This window comes from Ursus arctos, unplaced genomic scaffold, assembly GCF_023065955.2.
Source record: "Ursus arctos isolate Adak ecotype North America unplaced genomic scaffold, UrsArc2.0 scaffold_14, whole genome shotgun sequence".
In the NCBI taxonomy this organism is placed as follows: domain Eukaryota; kingdom Metazoa; phylum Chordata; class Mammalia; order Carnivora; family Ursidae; genus Ursus; species Ursus arctos.
This window is the reverse complement of record NW_026622808.1, coordinates 16,247,975-16,268,419: the sequence shown is the minus strand read 5'-3', so window position 1 is coordinate 16,268,419 and position 20,445 is coordinate 16,247,975. Positions and strand designations below refer to the sequence as shown.

Below are 20,445 nucleotides of genomic sequence, written 5' to 3'. Positions count from 1 at the left end.
TAGCGCGAGCCCTCCACCCTGCAGAGATGAGGGGTGTCTGACCCCCCCAAGGTCACGTTCTGTCCACAGCTCTGGCTTCTCCTGTCCAGTGGAACCACCTCTCTGCCCAGTGGCTGGTGGGTGGCAGGGACCGACTGTCCCAGCTTTGCTCTGCAGCTTTGCTCCGAGCTGTGGGCTGGGTTCACCCTGCCCCCCACCCCCACCCCACCCCCCACCACAGAATGGGGGACGCCCACCTCCCCTCCGGCTCCGCAGCAGAAACAACACGCACAGAAAGTGCAGCAGAGCTGTGGACTGGGAGAAGTTCCATTCCCGTGGTGCCTTTTGGTTACCAGTTCTCCTAGTTTCTTGGTAGAAGTGACGGCTGGGGCAGGAAATCTAAAATGTAGGAGTTGATGTTCACAAGAGGCAAGAGAAGTCGCGGCCGGCCGGCCCCACCGGGAGCGCGCCGTGCGTAACGCCAGGTCCGTCCCTGATGTCGTTCCAGGTGCAGCCCGTGCAGCACGTGTACCCCCCGCAGGTGCAGTACGTGGAAGGCGGAGACGCCGTCTACACCAATGGAGCCTTGTACGTGGGTTTCCTCTCCCCTGGGGAGGGCCCTCCTCGCAGACAAGCATGGGCCGCGTTGGGAACACCTCTCACGACTCCTCCCACCTCTTCCCACTTGGGGCAGTGTGTGCGGAAACTTCTCCTCCTCCTCCTCCTTTGGGAGATGTTGGAACCCTTACAACAGTCCTAGGACATCAGAGCCCTGTGGTGATTTCAGAAATCACAGGCGTTTATGGTTCTCACTTCCAGAAAAGGCGCCCCTTCCACAAAACAAAACGAAACAAAACCCCAGTCCAGCTTTTAAGTCTGAAGATTCAGTCTTCACAATCCAGACACCATTGCTCTCTCTACCCTCTCATCCTTGCCTGTGTTCACCTCTGGCTCTTTATGATGTTGATAAAACTTGACTTTCCGTTTGTCAAGGGCTTCTAGAGTGTCTGCCTTCGAACTACGTGGTGCTTGGGGCAGACAATGATACATTTCCCGTGAAGCTCATTGCACCCAAGATGCAAGCCCTTTGGTTCGTTTGATTTCCACAACCTCCTTCCAGAAGTTCAGGGATCGGGCGTGAGAGTTGGGCGCGGTGATGGCCGGAGCTGTGCGAGGCTCTGCAGCACAGCCCCGAGGGGTGTCAGACACACACAGACACACGTCAGTGCCTGGACAGCCTGGGAAATCTGAGCGAGGTCTGTAGGTCGCCCCAGCGTCAACTTCCTGAACTTGACCTTGTGCTACTGTTAGATCGGCAGTCACCCTGGGGAGACGGGACAGGGGTGCAGGCCTCCCGGAGGCCGGTCGGAGGGGCCTCGCCGCCACCCAGAGGGACCAGCTCTCCAGACTCACCACTAAGCCTCGGGCACTGCCTTTTATGGGGCCAGCTCTGTACGAGCAAGCCAAACCTAAAAATTTAAGGCTCAAACCACAGGGTGAATCATTTAATCCAAATGGTGAAGGAATATCAGATGAATTCTTGGTATTGCTTGGAAATTCTTTTTATTATGCAATGTCATTTTGCAAACACTTTCTGTTTGGAAAGAATCACGGACTCTCGGGGCAGTGGCAGACTTAGGACCAAGTCCTCTGTGCCCTTTGCCCCGGCTCCCCGAGCGGTGACATCCTCTGTGACTGTAGCACAATACCCAGAGATTAGCCTCGGGATGGACTGTCAGCTAGCCCATGGGCCTAGTCACACATAGCGGCCTACACACCATCGCGTGCATGCGTGCGTGCACACGCGTGTGGTCTAGGCCACTTTACCCCGCGTGCAGATGGCACGTAACTGCAATAAGATACAGAATCGTTCCATCTCCACAAAGGAGCTCCCTCGTGCAACGCCTTTACACACTTAGAACTTTTCAGCGATGGTTTCGATGAGTCATCCCGGGATCCTTAATATTTCCAGAAATGATCACTTTGAACTTTGCACTGCCCTGACATTTCATGTCTGAGTGACCCCATGTGCTCAGTGTCGAGGGGCTCCAGCTCTAACATACAGTCTTGCCGGATTGCCATGGAGACTCAGAGAAGGCCCTTCTCTCTTCCTGACAGACGGACAGCCTATGCCTACAACCCCGAGCCTCAGATGTATGCCCCCAGCAGTGCGGCTTCTTACTTCGAGGCCCCGGGCGGCGCCCAGGTGACCGTGGCAGGCTCCTCCCCGCCAGCGGTCCCCTCCCACAGCATGGTGGGCATCACCATGGATGTCGGGGGGAGCCCTATTGTCTCCAGCGCGGGAGCCTATCTCATCCACGGGGGGATGGACAACACCAGACACTCCCTGGCCCACACCTCGCGGTCATCGCCAGCTACGGTATGTACGAGGCTCTCGGGGGCAGCAGGGTAGACCCTGAATAGACCCTCCTCAGCGGCAGGGACGGTGAGTGGAAGGCAGCCTGGGGTGGCTGGAGCCGGAGCCCTGCCAACCTGGAAGGGCGTGTGATCCGAGGCAAGTCTCCACCCCTGGGATCCAGGTACTCTGTGGCGAACAGGGCACAGGCCCCTCCCAGGCTGCTGTGGAACTGGCATCTGAGTTCAGCATCACCATGCTGGGGGGACCACCACCATTGGCGTCACTCTCCCAGAGGTCCGGGCCCATCCATCCGGGTGACCACTGGAGCAAACCAGGCACAGGGCAAGTCCCCCTTGGGAATTGCACCCACTCATTGCCACCACACTCCTGCCCCAGACAGTTCCCAACCTGCTTTAAAAGTGTGTCTGCTCTTAAAGTCTATTTTCCGTGCTTAGTTTGATTTCATTTGGAAAATTAACACAGAGTAAAATTGGCCCATTTTGGTGTGCAGCCCTGAGGTTTGACGCAACGACCTTGTGTCACTGTGGCCACAGTCAGGGTACAGAGCAGCTCCTCACCCTAAAATCTCCCTCCTCCTGTGACCCACAGCCCCTGGCAACACTGATCGGTTGTCTGTCACTCTAGTTTTGTTTTTTCGGGAGTGTTGTATACACAGAACATACAGAAGGTAACCTTCTGAGGCCACTTCTTTCACTCACTGTGGTGCTTTTGAGACCCATGCACGTTGTCACGTGAATCAGTGCTTGCTTCTTTGCTCCTGGGTAGGATTCCGTTATACCACAGCTCGTCCATCCAGTCACCATTTGAGGGCCATTTGGGCAGTTTCCAGTTTTTGGTGATTATGAATAAAGCCTGTCTAAGTACTCACGTGCAGGTTTTTGTATGGACATGTTTTCCTTTCTTTTGGATAAATACCTACAAGCGGGATTGCTGGTTCACACGGTAAGTTTATGTTTAACATTATCAGAAATCACCAACAGTTTTTGCAAGTGGTGGTACCGTTTTGCGTCTCTCCCCCTCCCCCAGTGATGTATGAGTCCCTGTGCCCCACCTCATCACCAGCACTTGGTGTTTTCAACCATTCTTCATTTTTGACGTTCTGATAGGTGTGTAGTGGTATCTCACTGTGGTTGTGATTTCCATTTTCTTGATTGCTAATGATGATAAGCAGCTTTTCATGTGCTTGTTTGCCTTTCATTATATGCTCTTTGGTGACCTCTTGGTTCAAGTCATTTGCCTATTTTTTAACTGGATTGTTTGTTTACTGTTGAGTTTTGAGAGTTCTTTATATATCCTAGATACAAGTCCCCTGTCAGATATGTGACTTGCAAATATGTTCTCCCAGTCTGTAGAGTGTCTTTTCATCCGAAATTGTGTAAAGTGTTTCCTCTCACTTCACTGTTGTGTTGGCTATTCACATAATTTTAGAATTTTGTATATAAATTTCAGGTTATTTTGTCTCTATCTACAAAAAATTCATAGTGAGATTTTGATTAAGCAGCTTTAGACCTACAGATCAATTTGCGGAGAACTGACGTCTTTCCTATGTTGGGTCTGCCCATCCATGAACATAGTATGTTTTTTTCCATTTATTTAGATCCTCTTTGTTTCTGTCATCAGAATTTTGTAATTTTTAGCATGCAAATTCTGTACATATTTTGTTAGATTTATGCCTTAGTATTTTATGTTTCTGGAGCTATTATAAGTGTTATTGATTTTTAACTTCTGTTTCCACTATTAATTTCTGGCTGTTGGCCTTGTGTCCTGCAGCCTTGCTGAACTCACTTGTAAGAGCTGCAAGAGCTTTTTGTTCTCTGCAAATAGGAACAATTTTATTTCTCCCTTTCTAATCTGGATGACGTTTATTCCTTTTTCTTATCTTTTCGCACTAGCTAGGACTTCCAGTATGGTGTTGAACAGGAGTGGCAAGAGTGAACATCTGTGCTTTGTTCCCAGTCTTAGGGGAAAATCTTCAGTCTTTCACTGCTAAGTGTGATATTGGCTATAGGTTTCCATAGATGCCATTTTTCAGGTTGAGGAAATTCCCCTCTGTCCCTCGTTTTCTGCAAGTCTTTATCATAAATGAACATTAATTTTTGTCAAATGCTTTTTCTTCAATTATATGATCATGAGTTTTTTCTTCTGTAGACTGCTAATGTGTGATGGATTACACTGGTTGATTGTCAATTAGAAAATAACTTCATCATTTGCTGTGGGGCTAATAACCTCCTGAAATAGATGATCTTGCCTCATCCCTGTCCTTTTGGTCCTGCTGTGCTTTGGGGTCACCTGACATCAGAGCACCCCACCCCCCAGGTCTCGCCATCCTGTGTGTCCAGAGTGCTCCCCAGGACCTGGTTCTGTGGGCAGGGTGGAGAGAAATCACTGGCTCTCCAGGGGCCGTGACGTGTGGGGTGGGGCCTGATGCACCAGTTTGCACTTTGCCTCACTCAGCCCCTGCGGCCCACCAGGGCCTGAGCAGCCACAGGCAACCACAAATGTCCTCTCTTGGAGGACTGGCTGAACGGACATGAGTTTCGAGCTGATATCGATGAGAAAGCATCCCTCACAGACCACATTAACTGTCACGAACACGACAGGTTCAATGTTAGCAAATTGCATCAGTGCATAATAGCAGAATATATACTAGGATCGCAGGTCACAGAGTTCCTGCGAAACCACAGTGTTCTCTGTGGTCCATACTACCCTATTGCAAGCAGATGTGCAGCCCAGAGCCTGGGCAGCCCAGCTCCTGTGGTCTGTCATCTGAGTTGCTTCCAGAGAATCATCCATTGGGAATCCGTGAATGGGCTGTGTTTGCCACGCCTCTCCATGCAGCCCGGGAGTGGTCATCTCAGAAGGCAGTCTGATTCCTGACCCGGCCTGCGCTCTAGTCTCTCGACTTGTTATGGCATGGAAACATCTCACACACATGCAGCAGAGATCTGAGGGAGTTTCCAGGAGCTGAGAACAAGAACAGCCTCGAGATTGCAACAGAATTAAAATATGGCTCCGGCATCTGACACTTGCGGCCTGCCAGCTTTTTCTGTCAAGAGTTTTGGGACTTTAAGTCAGTTCTGAAAACAGAGCATGAAGACCAGAGGGAATCACCCGTACAGCCTCAACGAGAGAGTTCAGACTTTTGGGGGCAGATTTTCTTGAGTCTTCATTTCATCAGTATTACATAAATCTTCAAACTGAATGGCCCACATGAGGAGTTTGGGATAAAAGTGTTTGCTGGCACTTTTATTAACCACACAGAGCACAGCTTCTAAACCCAGAGGTTTGCTCTTGCTGTTTCCACCCAGGATTTGCCCTTTGGGTCATGTCGAGGGGAGGCTGGGGGCTCTCGGGCTGCACGAGGTAGAGACCCTGCCACCCCAACAGCGGCCCTTGGAGACCCTCGGGCTGCAGGAGGCCATGCTGTGCAAACAGGTGGGGACTCATGAAGACAAATGTTCTAACCAATTCTTACAATAACAGAAATACAGCATTCCTGCCCATGGGGGGACAGGCCACTGCAGTGGCTCATTAGGGCCTCTAGGTCTGGCCCTAATGAAGGATAAGCTGGCCCAGGGGTCAAGTTCCCCATCTGAGTGGCGTCTTTGTGAACTCTTCACTTCCAGGAAATCGGAATCCTAGCTCACCCGTAGTGGCGGCTCTGGGTATTCAGATCACGCAGAGATCGAGACGGTGTGTGCCCTGGCGACTCCGCTCAGGATTGCCACTCACCGGGTCCATCAGCACATGCTGCACTGAAGCCAGAAGGGTGAGAAGTGAAGTCACCTTGGAGAACAGTGGCAAGTGGGCTCTGAGCCTTCTCGGGCCGCATTCCACGCCTAAAGAGCTTGCGTCAGCTTCGTGGCACCTGATGTGACTTTCAGAGATGCCTAGGACGGCGCCATCGGTTTCTTCCTCCCCCAGATGAATAAAAACCCTCATGTGTTGCGTGTGAGAAGCCAGAGTGTCAGCCCAGCCCCTTGGGACACTTTGAGTCTTCTTCAAAAATCCTGAGATCTGGTTCCCGATGTTAAAAGTCACGCTATTTAGGGCCCTGCACTGATGGATTCAAGTTCTACAACATACATCCCAGAGATAGGCCACTTGAAATCACAGGAATTTCTTTACTGGTGTTATCAGAAACTCAGCTCCTGCTTTCAACACGCCAGCGAGCATCTTGCCCCGGACCACCAACACACAGGGGTTCAGAGAAGCCAGATCTCGTATTCTCCATCCGGCTCATCAGCACTGAGTCAAGGCCGGGGAGACTGTGCGTGGACCGTCTGTGGCTCCCCGTGTGTGGCCTGGCTTCCCACACGTGCCCCTCTAATCTCACGGCCACCCTTCCAGATGGCCCACAGGGCTGGCCTGCCACCCACACAGGTCAGAGTTCACGGTGGATAATCAACCGCAAAACATGTCTTCTCTGTGGCCTGCGTTCCCAGTGAAGATGCAGACGAACTCGACTGTTCGATGACCTCACACGTGTAGCAAGCATTTGCTAGAAGCTTCCTCATTGTCTGCCCATCAGGGCTTTCGTCCAACTGTCAGAGCAAACACTTTGCAAGCAAATGCACGTTGTTTGAGAAAGGAATTTTGCCAATAGTGCATCTGCTTTTTCCTCTGACTCAAGTATTTATCATCACCTTTTTCTTTAATTGAATAGCCTCCTTTTTTTTTTAAGCGCCACTTTAGGTTCACAGAAGAATCGAACGGGAATCAGAGAATCCCCATAGCCCCCCACCGCCCCCACACTCACACGGTTTCCCTCATTAGCCTCTCATGGAAGCTTGGTACATTTGTCACTGTCGATGAGCCAATCCTGACCCACGGTTACTATGAACTAAAGCTCCTGGTCGACATTAGGGTTCGCGCTTGGTGCTGTGCGTTCTGCGGGTTTCGAGAAACAGTCAACGATATTGTCTCTGAAGCTGGTTTTGCACGTTTCTCTGTGAAGGTGGGAGCAGGGCCCAGGTTTACTCAGGAGCACGGCTTTGAAAGAGAGATCTGAGGTCTCCATCTCTCGTCTGCCTCCAGTGACAAAGTGAAAGAAGGAGAATGTCATCCTGGAAAGAAAGAAGTCTTTGGTGCTTATTCGGAAAAGTCACAATTAATTTGCCAGAGAAGTCATTGTTCCTGTTCAGGGTGATACAAACCTGCTTAGAATGTCAAGGGCGACTGTGGACAAATGGGCCGTTCGTTGGTCTGATAAAATCCGTTTCCGCTCTTTGCCCATTTCTCATTCTCTGGAATTTTCTCTCATGGCTGTGTATGCAAAGTGACCACAGTCTGTGCCTCCACACCGGATCCCACTGCCGAAAAAGGACACCAGCGCAGTGGTCATCACACTCTAATGAGGTCTTTCATGGACTCGTCGCGGTGAATGGGGATTGATTTCTGGGTCTTGATCCTTGTGCTGAGATCATGCGAGATGCTAACATTTGGGAGGGCTGGCCGAAGGGTATACGATTCTTGGTGCTATTTTTGCAACGTTTTTGTAAGTCTGGAATTATTTCCAAATGAAAAGTTTAAAAATTCTTTAATTAAGTAGACCTCTATTGTTTAAAGTTCTAGGAATTATGAGAACTAAACACATCAGCTGCTAAAAACGATTACCAAGAGCACTTAGTACACTCACGATCTCGGGCAGCCATTCCCTCTATACCCGTATCATTTTTAAAAATCGGCTTAACAGTGAGGTCTAATACATCTGTAATGTGTAATTCTTGGTCAAATTCTGGGGCAGCAGGGAGCAGCAAACCACAGCCACGCAGCCAAATCCAGCCAGCTGCCTGACTTTGTAAATAAAGTTTTATTGGCACACAGCCACGCCCATTCCTTCACTTGTCTGCAGCTGCTTTCCAACTGCAAGGACAGAGTTGAGTAGTTGTGGACAGAGATTCTCTGGCCCACAGAACCCAAAATATTTACTATCTAGCCCTTTACCGAAAAAGTTTGCCAACCCTCAATCCATAAGATCTGACTCAGAAAGATAATCACAGAAGATTAAGTGATAAATGCAAGGAGCGGAACTGAGTACATAGCACAACCCCGGCTGAGGAGAGAAGCATGAAAGCCAATGTGAATCTGTTAAAATGCACCTGAAAGGACCCACACTAGGCTGTTAGTAAAAGCTTCTCCTCCTGTGTGGGAGTTGGGTGGGGCCGGGGAGAAGTTGAGGCAGGGCTTGGATGGGGTGTGCCAGGCCAGGTGCCCAGGGCACCAAATTTAAGGAGGTGTTCACCTCCACGTGCCAACTTTGCCCTGCCACGATCTTGAGGACGAGCACCTCAAGTCCGGAGCTGGGGGTGCCTCGTTGGCCCCACCGCAGTCCTGGCCCTGAGTGGAAACTCTTCTCTGCCGTGGTCAGATTCTCGCACAGCAAGCATGTAGAATATTACTTACGTATTCTTAACATGTATTCTTAAATTAGCAAAAGAAAAATGGGCAAACAGATTTACAATGCCCTATTTTCCCAAGCCAGCCTCCCCCTATCCCCAGTGGCGAGCCCCCAGATTCTTTCCATCTCCCCCCTGGCCCTTCACTGCGGGCCGTTTCCTTTCTGCAGACAGAATTCTGTGATTTATATCCCTGTCCTCAGCGTTCCAGCAGTGTCTCTTTCTTTCTTTTAAACTACTCTCCATGTTCTTTAAAGATCCAAAAGCGTTGCTCATAAAGCATTTATACTTATATTTCCTCTCTGGTCAAATAACTAAGCTAGATCTGAGGATGCAGGATTAACCCTAGCACGTTTCTGTCCTTGTCCCCACTCCTCCCTGGCCTTTCCGGGGAACATCCCCTCCCCTCCCCACCGCTAGCTGCCGGAGGCGTGTCAGATCGTGGCAGACCCAGTCTGGAGATGCCGCTGTTGCTTCAGCAGTGGTCATTGCTGGCTCTTGGCAGGGGCGACCCCTATCCATGGTGGGCCCTTTTAATGACATTATTATATTATAAATGGAATGGCCCCTTGGGCATACGCTCATGAACTCAGGGACGTAATCTCCACCCTCCCCTAGGAGGCCCCAACACAGTCCTTACATCAGGTGGAATCATGCTAGGATTATACATGAAAGGAGAGGAATTTTCTAAATAGTTGGCTTATTTTAATATACTTGGGAGCTATTAAAACTTGTCTGCTATCTGCTATTACGTTAGGTTCTTGAGACACTGTATCTTTGATCACGAGTCCTTACCTATTTTCTGCCCTCCCTGCCAACAAGCCCTTAAAGCACGATATATGTCCTTACCCCCCCGTATTCTGTTAGTAATTCATGCAGCAGAAACAGATGATATTAAGTGGCCAATAAAAAGGAATATTGCTGCATTGCATCGAATCAAAAATAAAAATTAAGCTCCTGATAAGTCAAGAAACGGACGCATAAGCATATGTGCAATACCAAGACGGAAGGAAACCGGAAGCTCAGAAACCAGGAATGATTTTAGGGAAACCCACCTGGGTCTGGGCACCACTGCATCCATCCTTGGCTCCTCCTGACTGTTTGATTTGCTGGGCTGTGCAGACAGCACCTTGATAAGTATTTTTAAATAGCAAAAAAGTTAAACTCCAGTCAAATATAAAAACTAGCTTTTATTTTAAGCATATTTAAACACTAACTTCTCCAGCCACTGAGAGAATTGAACGAGGCGTTTATACTTGTGCAGTGAGAGTCGCTCCTGCAGCTGTGTAAGGAAGACTCGGACTTCAAGTCAAGTGCAAGATGCTCCTTGTCCACCGATGCAGGACGCGCCTCCCGCGCGGGCCGGGAGGTGGCGCCGCAGCGCCCTCTGCAGGACAGACGGACGCGCTGCGCCTTCAGTGCTGCCTCTGGGGCGTTAACCTCCACATCTGGCCTTGGGTGCGGTGGTGGAGTGTTTTCCTGGCCTTCACCGCCTACTGATGTTTACACGAAGATTTCATTTTAAAGCACAGTGAACACCTTGGGAGATTCCACTGTGCATTAATTTCCTGCATCCATGGGCTTGATCAGACCCTATTTAATAGCTATGGGTTCTTCAGGATGATCTTACCTAGCAAGCCTTAATTTGTCTTCTTTTCCATAATACTCTACAGTTTTTGGCAGGCAGTCCTAAATATGTCCGGCACTCCTCTGGGTATTCCCAAGGCCCTCCCAGGGGCCCCACGGGGTCAAAACTGTTTTCATAATAATACTAAGCCATCAGTTGCCATTTTCCCTGTGCTGACATGTGCACTGATTGTGCAAAATCAACATCGATGAGCCCCCGGGGCACAAATGCAGGTGCAGAGCAAGGCAGAGGCGTGAAGTTCTCCCAGAAGTCACCGTGGTCTTCACCACCCTGCACTCACAGTGAAAAAGAAAAGAGAAGCAGTGGATGGGGTACTGCAATTTCCGGTTAAGGTCAACCTGTGGTCCTTGGTGGAACTATTAATTGCTATTAATTGTATTAAAATCTCAGTCCTGGAATTCACATCTTTCCAATATTCTTTCTGTGTGACAAAAGTACTTCTGCTGCCAAGTACGATGACTGTCCTAAGGAAGAGCAGCCAGGCAAATGATTGGGAGCCAAACCAGCCACTTTTGTCATGAAACACTGTGTGTGTTTGAAGGAATAACAGACAAATGATGATTATTCAGACTTGGGGAACTGGCAGACATTTTCTCAAAGATGAATGGTGTGAGGTGGATGTATCCAGGAAAACAGCCGACTAATTGGGTTGCCAATACATTTTCAACCAAAAAAAGAAAAATTAGAATTTTGGGCTTGGTGGTGATATGAACAAATGTGATTTTTCGGTACTATATAATGAAGCGTGTCAACATTTGGAATATCTGCCAAGTCAGTGAACCAATATTTTCCAAGTGACTGGCACGTGATGTGACAAAACCACGCATGTGAGAAGATCCATTCAAATTGCAAGGGAGAATAATGGGTTTTTTAAATTAGTTGTATATTTTTTATCAAGGTCAAATTCACCTAACATAAAATTCATCATTTTAACCACTTAAAAGTATAGGCTTCAGCGGCATTTAGTACATTCTCAATGTGGTACAACCATTACCTTATCTAGTTCCAGAACATTCTCATCACCCCGTAAACTGGTAAGCCTGACCAGTTAGCAGTCGCCCTTCCCCTTTCCCCCCCACCCCACCCCAGCCTCTGGCAACTGCTCTGCTTCCCGTCTCCGTGGGTTCTCCTGTTCTGGACATTTCATATACGCGGCCTCGTGTGCTATGTGGTCTTTTGTGCCTGGCCGCTTTCACTGAGTATCACGCTCCTGAGGCTCATCCGCACCGTAGCTGGTATCACTGCCTCCGTCCTTTTCATGGATGAGTAATATTCCATTGTATGCGTATGTGCGTTGTGCTTATCCAGTCATCTGTGATCGAAGCTTGGATTTTTCTGGGTTTTTGCCATGGGGAATCATGCTGCTGTGAACATTTGTGTACACGTTTTTCTGAATACACCCAGGAGTGGAATTGCTCGGACCTAATAGCTTAACTGAGACAATGTGTAACCTTTGGAGGAACTCCCGGACTGTTTTCCACAGCAGCTGCACCATTTTCCGTTCCGCCAGCCGCGTGTGAGGGTTCCAGTGTCTCCACATCCTCACCGACACTGGTTTTTTTTTTTCTTTCCTTTCTTTCTTTTTTAATAGCCATACTAGTGCGTGTGAAGTGTTGTCTCCCTGTGCTTTTCATGTGTTTCCCTGATGACTTAACATGTCGAGCATCTTTTCACGTGCTTCTTACACACCCGGCTGTTCAAGTCCTTTGCCCATTTTTTAATTTGGTCACTGATCATTTTGTTGTTGAGTTGTGAGAGGTCTTTATTCTGGATGCAAGACCCTTATCCAATATGCAGTTTGCAAATATGTTCTCCCATTCTGTGGCTTGTCTTTTCACTCTCTTGATAGTGTCCTTTGCTGTACAAAAGTTTTTAGCTCTGGTGAAGTCCCATTTATCTTTGTAAAGATTTATTTGTCTTCTGTTGTTTGTGCTTCTGGTGTCATATCTAAAAATCCATTGCCAAATCCAAGGTCATGAAGATAAACTTATTGCACATGACTGTCTAATGTTTTCTTCTAAGAGTTTTATAGTTGCAGCTCTTACATTTAGTTCTTTGATTCATTTTCAGTTGATTTTTGTATATATTGTGAGGTAAGGGTCCAACTCCATTCGTTGGCATGTGGAAACCCATTTATCCCAGCCCCATTTGTTAGAAAGTTTACTCTTTCTCCATTCAGTGGTCTTGACACCCTTGTCAAAAATCAGTTGACCATAGACATACAGGATTATTCCCGGATGTTTAATTCCATTCCATTGACCTATGTACATCTATACGTCTATCCTCATCCCGGTACTACCCGTTTTGGTTACTGTAACTTTGTAGTAAGTTTTGAAATCAGGAAATATGAGCCTTTCAAATGTGTTCTTCTTTTTCAAGGTCATTTTAGCTATTCAGGCTCCCTTCAATGCCATACGAATTTTAGGATCAACTTGTCCATTTCTGAAAAAACAGTTGGAAGTTTAATAGAGAATTTGGGTAAGGACTGCATTGATCAATTTGGAGAGTATTGCCGTCCTAATATGAAGTCTTCTGATCCGTGAACATAGGATGTCTTCTGTTCATGTAGGTCTTCTTTAATTTCAGTCGGCAATGTTATAGTTTTCAGTGTACAAGTATTTTACCTCGTTGGCTAAATTTATTCCTAGGTATTTTATTTTCTGTGATGCTTTTGTAAATGGGATTGTTTTCTTTATTGCATTTTCCTATTGTTCATTGTTAAAAAATATAACCGATTTTTGTATGTTGATCTTGTATCCTGCAACTCTGCCAGGTTTGTTTACGAGCATTCATAGGTTTTTTGTGGCTCCTTCAGGATTTTCTATGTCTAAGATCATGTTATCTGCATATAGAGATAGTTTCACTTCTTTTCCAATATGGATGTCTTTTATTTCTCACTGTTGCCTGATTGCCCTGGCTAGAACTTCCAGTACAGTGTTGAGTAAAAGTGGCGACAGTGGACACACACACAGCGGTCAGAAGAGGTGATGGGCAAAGCAGGAACCGTCTCATTCCTGCACTCAGCCCCAGGAGCCCCGTCCAGCTGCTCTTTCCAAAATATGTGTTCCACCTGCTTTTTGCGCACGCATCGCAGAAGTCTGCCTTCCCTGCGTGTGTTTGAGGAAGGTGTGCATTGGGTTTATTTCCTTCCATTGTGGTTCTCTGCCTGCCGTGGTAGACTCCAGCAGATTTCCCATTTCCATTTAACACGCACAAGTGGGCATCAAATTTGGCACGTACGAATGTGGTGGGAGCCGCACACAGCCGGGTGTTTCCTTCTGTGCATCGCCCTGCTGGACCACCTCAGTCCCAGCCTCCATGAGGTCCTCAGAACCCAGCTATAGGAGCCCCTTCCCCCAGGAAGGCCTCCCTGTTAGCTTCCGGTGACTGTCCCCGTGATTCGTTCTCATTCCTGTGCAACCCTCTTTGCCCAGTTCACACTTCATAAACATTCAGGAGCTTATTTCTGTGACGCGTCCAGTGGCCCCAGGGTTCGACGCCTCCCAATGGCAGGGCCAGGGTCTTTGGCCTTGTTGGTATCTTCCTGGAGCACCCAGGAGGGAGACCCCGGGCTTCGTGACCGGACAGGCCGGCCGGGAAGTCAGTAGGGCCACCGCTGTCCTTGGGTGGACAGCTGATTCTCCCTAGCAGCCGATGACGGGTCCATCATTCTGCCGCCTTTGCTTCCACCTGAGCTCACGCCTCGGCTCAGTGTTCGGGCTGTGCAGACGGGCTGCAGTGCCGCGGCCGGTGTGCGCGGAATGCTTCGCTGTGCTGCTGGCGCTCCCGGGCTCCTGCGCTCCCCCGCATGTCCGGAGTCACGCTCCCCCTCCCGGCAGCTTTCACTCGCCACCTAACCACGCGCCCCCACCCGCGTCAAGCCTTGTTTTTATTTTGTAGGCGCTTGTATCGTTATTTGGATATTAATAAAAACAAACCTTGGCTGATGCTAACCATCTGATTTCCTTTTTTTTGTTTTTTTCCGTTTTGTTTTGTTTCTGCACACATTTTCTTTAGCTTGAAATGGCGATTGAAAACCTCCAAAAAAGCGAAGGGATCACTTCACACAAAAGCGGTTTACTCAACAGCCATGTAAGTGTGTGTCGACCTGGCGGCCTGCCCTGCCGCGCTCGTAACCCTCGTAGGCATTTTAAAAACAAGCGAAGACCATGAAATGACCGCTGTCAGGTGCTGAAAGGTAGGGGGGAAGCCAACCTAGGATGCTACATCCAGCAAAAAAAAACCTTTCCACAGCGTGAGGGAAAGGGTCCTGCGTCCATGCAGGTGGCTGGTAACAGCACGTACGCTCCGGGTGCTCGTGGAGGGAGGTGCGAGATGCGTGTCACACGCTCCCGGAGGGGCCTGGGCGGCAACAGGCATCATAAAAAAGTGATACTAAGATAGGCAACAACCACAACAGAAAAGGCAGGACTGGGGGCGCCTTCATGACTCTTAGCTGCGTTTCCTGTCTGTGATCAGCTCTTTGGGGGAAAAAATAATTATAATAATAGAAAAGTGCAAAGCAACATATTTCTATTGAACTGTATAAGATCTTTCTCCTTCGCTCTCCTCCTGGGGAGACAGTGATGGTAGCTTCCGTGCCAGGAGGCAGCAATCGTCCCTGTCTCTGGGCAGCTTCGTGTGGTAGGACGGGGCTGAAGAAGGTGACCAGCTAAGAGTCTTTATTTCCTAACCAGGACCCCGTCAAGACTTTGGTACTGGCCAACGTGCCAGGTGAGGCATTGGCTCAAAGGGCAGTGATGTTGGGGCAGAAACCCAGCTAGGGAAGGCCCAGAAACTTCTAGGTTCTGGATTGGCAGACGTGTGCTGGGCTGCTCCAGGTACACGTGATGAGGGCCCTGCGCTCCTGGGCCTCAGAGGCCCGGTCACTGGAAGGGAGAGCAGTCCCACACCTATCGTCTTGAAGCAATAAATGCATAAATAGTTAAAAGAGCGTCAGGCCCCTGCTGAGTGTCCTCCCCTCCCCCACCCCGCCGGACTAGGTGGCTCATGGTCTCCCTGTTGCCAGTTACTGCTGGACAGTGTCAGCCCCGTGGCCAGATCTGGGGAGGGAGCAATCTGCAGTGTGTGCTTGCTCAGTCTGAAACTCAGGCCACCGTGCAGGCAAGTCTGCACAGTGGCCTGCTCTGTTCAGCAGGGCCCTGAAGCAGACATGCGTGGCCTCGATACAGCCCGAGGGCTCTGGTGCCGGGTCAGCCCTGAGGAAGGCAGAATGTGGGGTGCAAACCCCAGGCAGGCAGGGCTCCGCAGGAAATTTAAAATGTCTTTGTGGAAACGCATGAGCCGCTTGTCTTTGGCTGTAGGAGTGCTTCTGGCTTCTAACACGTTTCCTTTGGAAGGAGACTCCTTTGACTGCTTCCCTGCTGATTCGGTTTCCGAGCTGCAAAGGCTCCCGGCGTCCGTTTCTCCCTGGCCGTGTGTCGTGTGTCGTGGAGCTGTGAGCAGCAGGGTCTGGGCTTGGTGGCTTAGCATCAGAGAAGAGAAATAAGATCTTTCCGAAGAGTCGACCCCACACACCGGGGTGAAAGCCACCTGGAGCTTGTCCAGCCAATGTGAGAGCCAGGAGGGAGAGGGAGAGAATGGGTCCCGGCCCCGAGGTGGGGCCCCGTGTCCCTGTGGCGGCCAGCCACGCTCGCTCACGATGCTTGTCACCCTGGCCGCCCGCCGCTGAGTGAGCTCTAGGGCCAGACGACGCTGCCGAGTCCCGGCTCCGTTGCCAGCCCAGCCCTGGCGCAGACGAGCCGGGCTGGGGGCTGTGCCCCACGGACCCGTTTTCCTAGTGGCCTCCCAGCGACGCTTCTGAGAGCCCAGGTGGCAGCCTCCCCACCCACCGGAGCTGTGCTGAACACAGGGAGCAGAAGGAACGAGGAGAACTCACACCAGGGAGCTGGGCACGCGCGGCAGTAGCCAAGCAGGCGTGAGAAAGCGCGCCCAGGTCACAGCTAAGTGTGCGCAGAAGTGAGCCGTGGAGGTTTTCCCCTGGGGCCGGTACCCGTGCTCTGCGGAGTGTGTTTGCTTCCCGACGACACGCCAGCACGGGGTGGGCCGGCTAGCCAGATGCCCCGAGCCCGGGAGGCGACACAGTGCCTTCCAGACCCGGCCAGTGTCGGGGTCGCCGGAAACCTCCCAAGCTGCCCTCAAGGGGCTGAGTGAGACCCAGGGGGTCTGCGGGTGGAAGGAACTTTCCACAGGAGGAAACCCCCACAGGAGGAAATGGGCCTCGAGCGGTCTCGAAGACGGGGAGTGGCAGATTTGGTGGCATGAAAACCAGGGACAGCTGTTTGTGGGGAAGGCGGCGAAGCGCTTGTCCTGAGAATAAAAACGTGCCTTCCCCCACCGCAGCCCACATTGGGATGCAGCCACCTTGGTGCCTGGCCTGGGGGACTTCAGTCGAGGTCCCCCATCTTGAGCAGGGGAGGGGCCTGGGCTCCTCCCCGGGCTGCTCCTCAGCCGTCCCCCAGATCCCTGCACAGAACAACACCCCCCACTCGTTCACAGTCATTGTCACATGGGGGCAGCGTGGTCTGTATAATAAACTCCTATTAGTTACCAACCCTGGGAGGAGGACCTCTTATGGATTAGTTGTATTTAGAGTCTATGACTTTTTTTTTCATTGAGGACCACAAATTGCCAAAGATCGCTTGGTCTTCAGTTGGCATAGGATTGCAGGCCCGTGTGATGACAGAGCATGCCATGGGGCTGGGGCTCGGCTAGCATCGATCGGCAGCCTCATGGGATGGGTGCCTTGTCCAGAAATGGCTCCAAATTATCGTGGCAAATGCTTCTAGCACTTGTCTTGGTCAGACGGCTGGTTTCTTTCCCGAAGCCCCCTCACCGCCTTGCTGACCCCACCCTGGCTCCCAGCAGGAAAGGCCGTTTCCCAGGGGGCACCACCACCACCCCCACCATCTCTCCCATGGAGTGTCGCAGCCACCACGTAGTCAATGGGTCACTGCTCTGTTCAGAAGCCTCCAGGTCACCCATCACTCCTACTAGAAGCCAGCATCATCAAAACATCCTCCGGGGCCCTGCCTGACCTGCCCCGTCCCCTTCTCCCCTCCCCCTTCTCTCTGCTCCCGACACACAGGCCCCCTCACATTCCTCCAACACGCCAGGCCCGTTGCTGCCCCAGGGCCTTTGCACAGGCTGTTCGCTCTGCCTAGAATGCTTCTCCATGGCTCCCTCCCTCAGCTCCATCATGACTTAACCCATTGGTCACTTGAATCAGCTTTCCCTCTGTGCAAAAGGGAGAAAAGGTGTAACTGATTGTTCTGGGGGCTGCTAGAGGGGTCAGCTCTCTCTGGAGTTACTTCTGCTTGGGAAGAACTTGTTGTCAAGATAACCATGCGTCATTGATGTCAATGCCAACATTGACAACTACCCAAGTAAAGAGGTCCATTTTTCGTTCCAACAACATGGGGCTGGGGGATGGTGATAAGCCAAAGCGATCATTCTTCCCAAACACTTCCTCATACATGTGAGCTGGTCCTGTCGAGGGCCTCCTCCAGCCCACCACCTGCAGAATCTGACCTCACCCTTCTCGCCCAAAAGTCCATGTTCCTCTCCCACTCCCGGAGAATTCCCTAAGACTCGGCGCTCTGTGCTCCCCAGGGGGCAGAGGGACAAAGGCTGCAGCTTCTGCACCCTGACTGTTGGCATCCCGCATGCGGGGGGCCCCTTAGTGCTTCAGGACCCCTTCTCTTGGTCTGTTGCACCTCCTGGGGGGGCAAACGTGGGCAACCCTGTTACATCTCTACCTGCCTGAGGTTCTCATACCAGTGGGGGAGATGAACAATAAATAGATAAAATGCACCTGCCAGCTCTGGAGGGGGAAAGTTCTCGGAAGAAAACCTCGGGGCTCACAAAACCTCCTCAAATACCAGCCCTTCCTCACCTGGATCTCAAACTGAAAATAAGAGAGGACGGCAGCCGGGGAACCTAGTCACCCCCATGCCTTGTGGCTGGGGGGCAGCTTCCTGGCGCCAATGGGGCTATGCTCACCCCTGCCCCTTCCAGATGCCCCAGTCCTACCATCCCGCAGCCTCCCAGAGCCCAGGCGGGCAGCGGCGCTCAGGGAGGGGAGGAAGGTGTGCCCCGAGGGTCAGGGGGCAGTGCCATGCTGACGTCACAGCTAAGATTCAGCTTACGGCAGCAAGGGGAGAGAGGTCAGGGATCAGGGAGGACCAAGGACGTGGCTCTCGAGGGCCCGAGCCCTGGGCCCGAGCGAAACTTTGGAGAGTAAAGGGTGGCAGAAAAGCACACTGAGGGAGGGTTGGAAAACTAAATATCGAGTGAGGCGACAGGAGGTTCTCTTCCCAAATGGTCGAGTGAAGGGGGTGAGGTGTCTTTCCTGGGCGCCGTCCTGTTCCCTGGGCCTCTGCCGGGGCCTGCAGCCGCCCTCTGCCCTGTTGCTCTGTGCCATCTCGCCTTCCCTGTCCTGACTGCCCCTCAGTTGGTGAGGCCGGGAGGAGACCACCTGGGGTTACCCTACACTGGGACCCTGGGCGGGTGACGGGCCAACCCTCTGGCAGCCCCGCAGCCCCACAGCCCGGGGCAGGAGGGCACAGGGCCACCACACGGGGTGCACAGCGAGCAGGCGCTGCGGGAGGCTGGCCTCCTAGTGACGATGGTGGGGCGGCCCTGGTTCACCCCTGCGACTCAGGGAGAAGCAGGAGCCGCACCGGTCCCTCCCTGCAGAGACTTCTCTGCAGAAGCCGCATGAGGAGGGAGCCTCTCCTGGCTTTCCCTGGGCGGCAGGGCAGCAAAATCTATTGGGCCTTAATGCGAGGCCTCAGGCCACTCTTCCTCCTCGGCCTGCGTGTGTGAACGCCCTCTCTGTGCATCCCCCCGACCCCGTCCTCAGCCGTGGGGCCACGTTAACAGACCTGCTCCCAACCTCTGCCCTGAGCCCCGGCCCAGCAGTCAGCCGACCTCCATTCCACAGCAGAGCCCACGGCCCCAGCCCTTCCTGCTGCCCAAAGTGTGTCCTTCTATTACAGGACCCTCTCCTCTGTCGGTCCCCCACGTGTCCCTTCGCCTGGACCTTTGACCTGTGCCCCTCCATCCCCCGCACATCCAGCCGTGCCCACCTCCGCCTCTGAACCTTTCCTTGCCCCCGCCGGGCCCCACCGCCCACCTCTCACTCGGCCGCACTGGAGCCGGGAGGCCCAGGGGTGTGATGAAGGGACGTCAGGCGTTCGTTTGAAAATAGCCTGAGACAGGCAGGAGGCGGCGGGTGGGGCTTAGGGATGAAATAAACTCGGCCCCGAGCTGACGGCTAGAAGCAGGAGTCGGTCCCATTGCTCTCTCTACCACTGTGCCTGTTAGAACCTTTCCACAGTAAAACTGTCTTTTGAAGGGGAGACTCCAGCAGACCCCCCAGCCAGCGTGCTGGGTCTAGGCAGGGCCACTATGGCCTGGGGCCAGCTGGGGCTGAGCTCTCCCTGGGCAGACGCTCACTTCGGGTCTAGAAGCGTGCAGACGGGTGTGCGACGTGCTGGGTCCCCCACACCTGGGGCGCAGAGGGCTGGGAGCCCCTCACAGCTCCAGGCAGGGGCCATGCCTTAGACCGCCTGCCCCCCTAAACCTTCCCACACAGGATCCTGCCTCAGGCCTGGGGCCCGTGCACACAGCCCCCGCCTATCTCCAAATCCCCAGCACGGTCCAGGGCTTTCGCACTCACCCATCTGACCTCCCTTGATCAGGGAACAGACACACTGTGCTGGGGCGGGGGGGGGCCTCCTCTGCGTCGCTGCCTGGTGTGGGGGCTTCACTGTCTGTGGGGATGGCTCCTGCCCTTCTGACCCGATGCTGAGCTCTGGGGGCAGCGGCCTGGGCACAGAACCTGGCTTGGAAGCTCTTCGGTACTGTGTCCCGTTTCCGCTTACAGCCTCTCTCTCGGTCCAGGACCTGAGGCTAGGTCAGTCTGCCTCTGTCCGTCGTCCTGTTTTTCGTTTTGTGTTGTTGTTGTTGTTGTTTCAGAAAGAAAAAGAAATTGTTCCTGAGAGAAAATACCCCAC

The 20,445-nt window shown here is 51.9% G+C and overlaps 1 protein-coding gene and 1 long non-coding RNA gene across 9 annotated transcripts in view; one reads left to right on the top strand and one right to left on the bottom strand.

Moving 5' to 3' along the window:
- RFX2 (regulatory factor X2) overlaps positions 1–20,445 on the top strand; it is a 91,235-nt gene that overhangs the window by 55,392 nt on the left and 15,398 nt on the right. For 5 of the 8 annotated variants that reach the window (XM_026481187.4, XM_044378010.3, XM_044378007.3 and 2 more), the window contains 3 exons: positions 488–567; positions 2,098–2,359; positions 14,423–14,497. In XM_026481187.4, the coding sequence (XP_026336972.1) occupies positions 488–567; positions 2,098–2,359; positions 14,423–14,497 (417 nt within the window). The remainder of the gene's footprint in view (positions 1–487; positions 568–2,097; positions 2,360–14,422; positions 14,498–20,445) is intronic. The other 3 variants (XM_026481188.4, XM_044378009.3, XM_048226430.2) reach the window with 1 other exon arrangement.
- Positions 3,963–7,981, bottom strand: LOC130543587 (uncharacterized). The gene is made up of 2 exons (XR_008959049.1): positions 7,516–7,981; positions 3,963–7,425 (listed from the first exon to the last, which is right to left on the bottom strand). It is a non-coding gene; the product is annotated as an uncharacterized LOC130543587 (long non-coding RNA).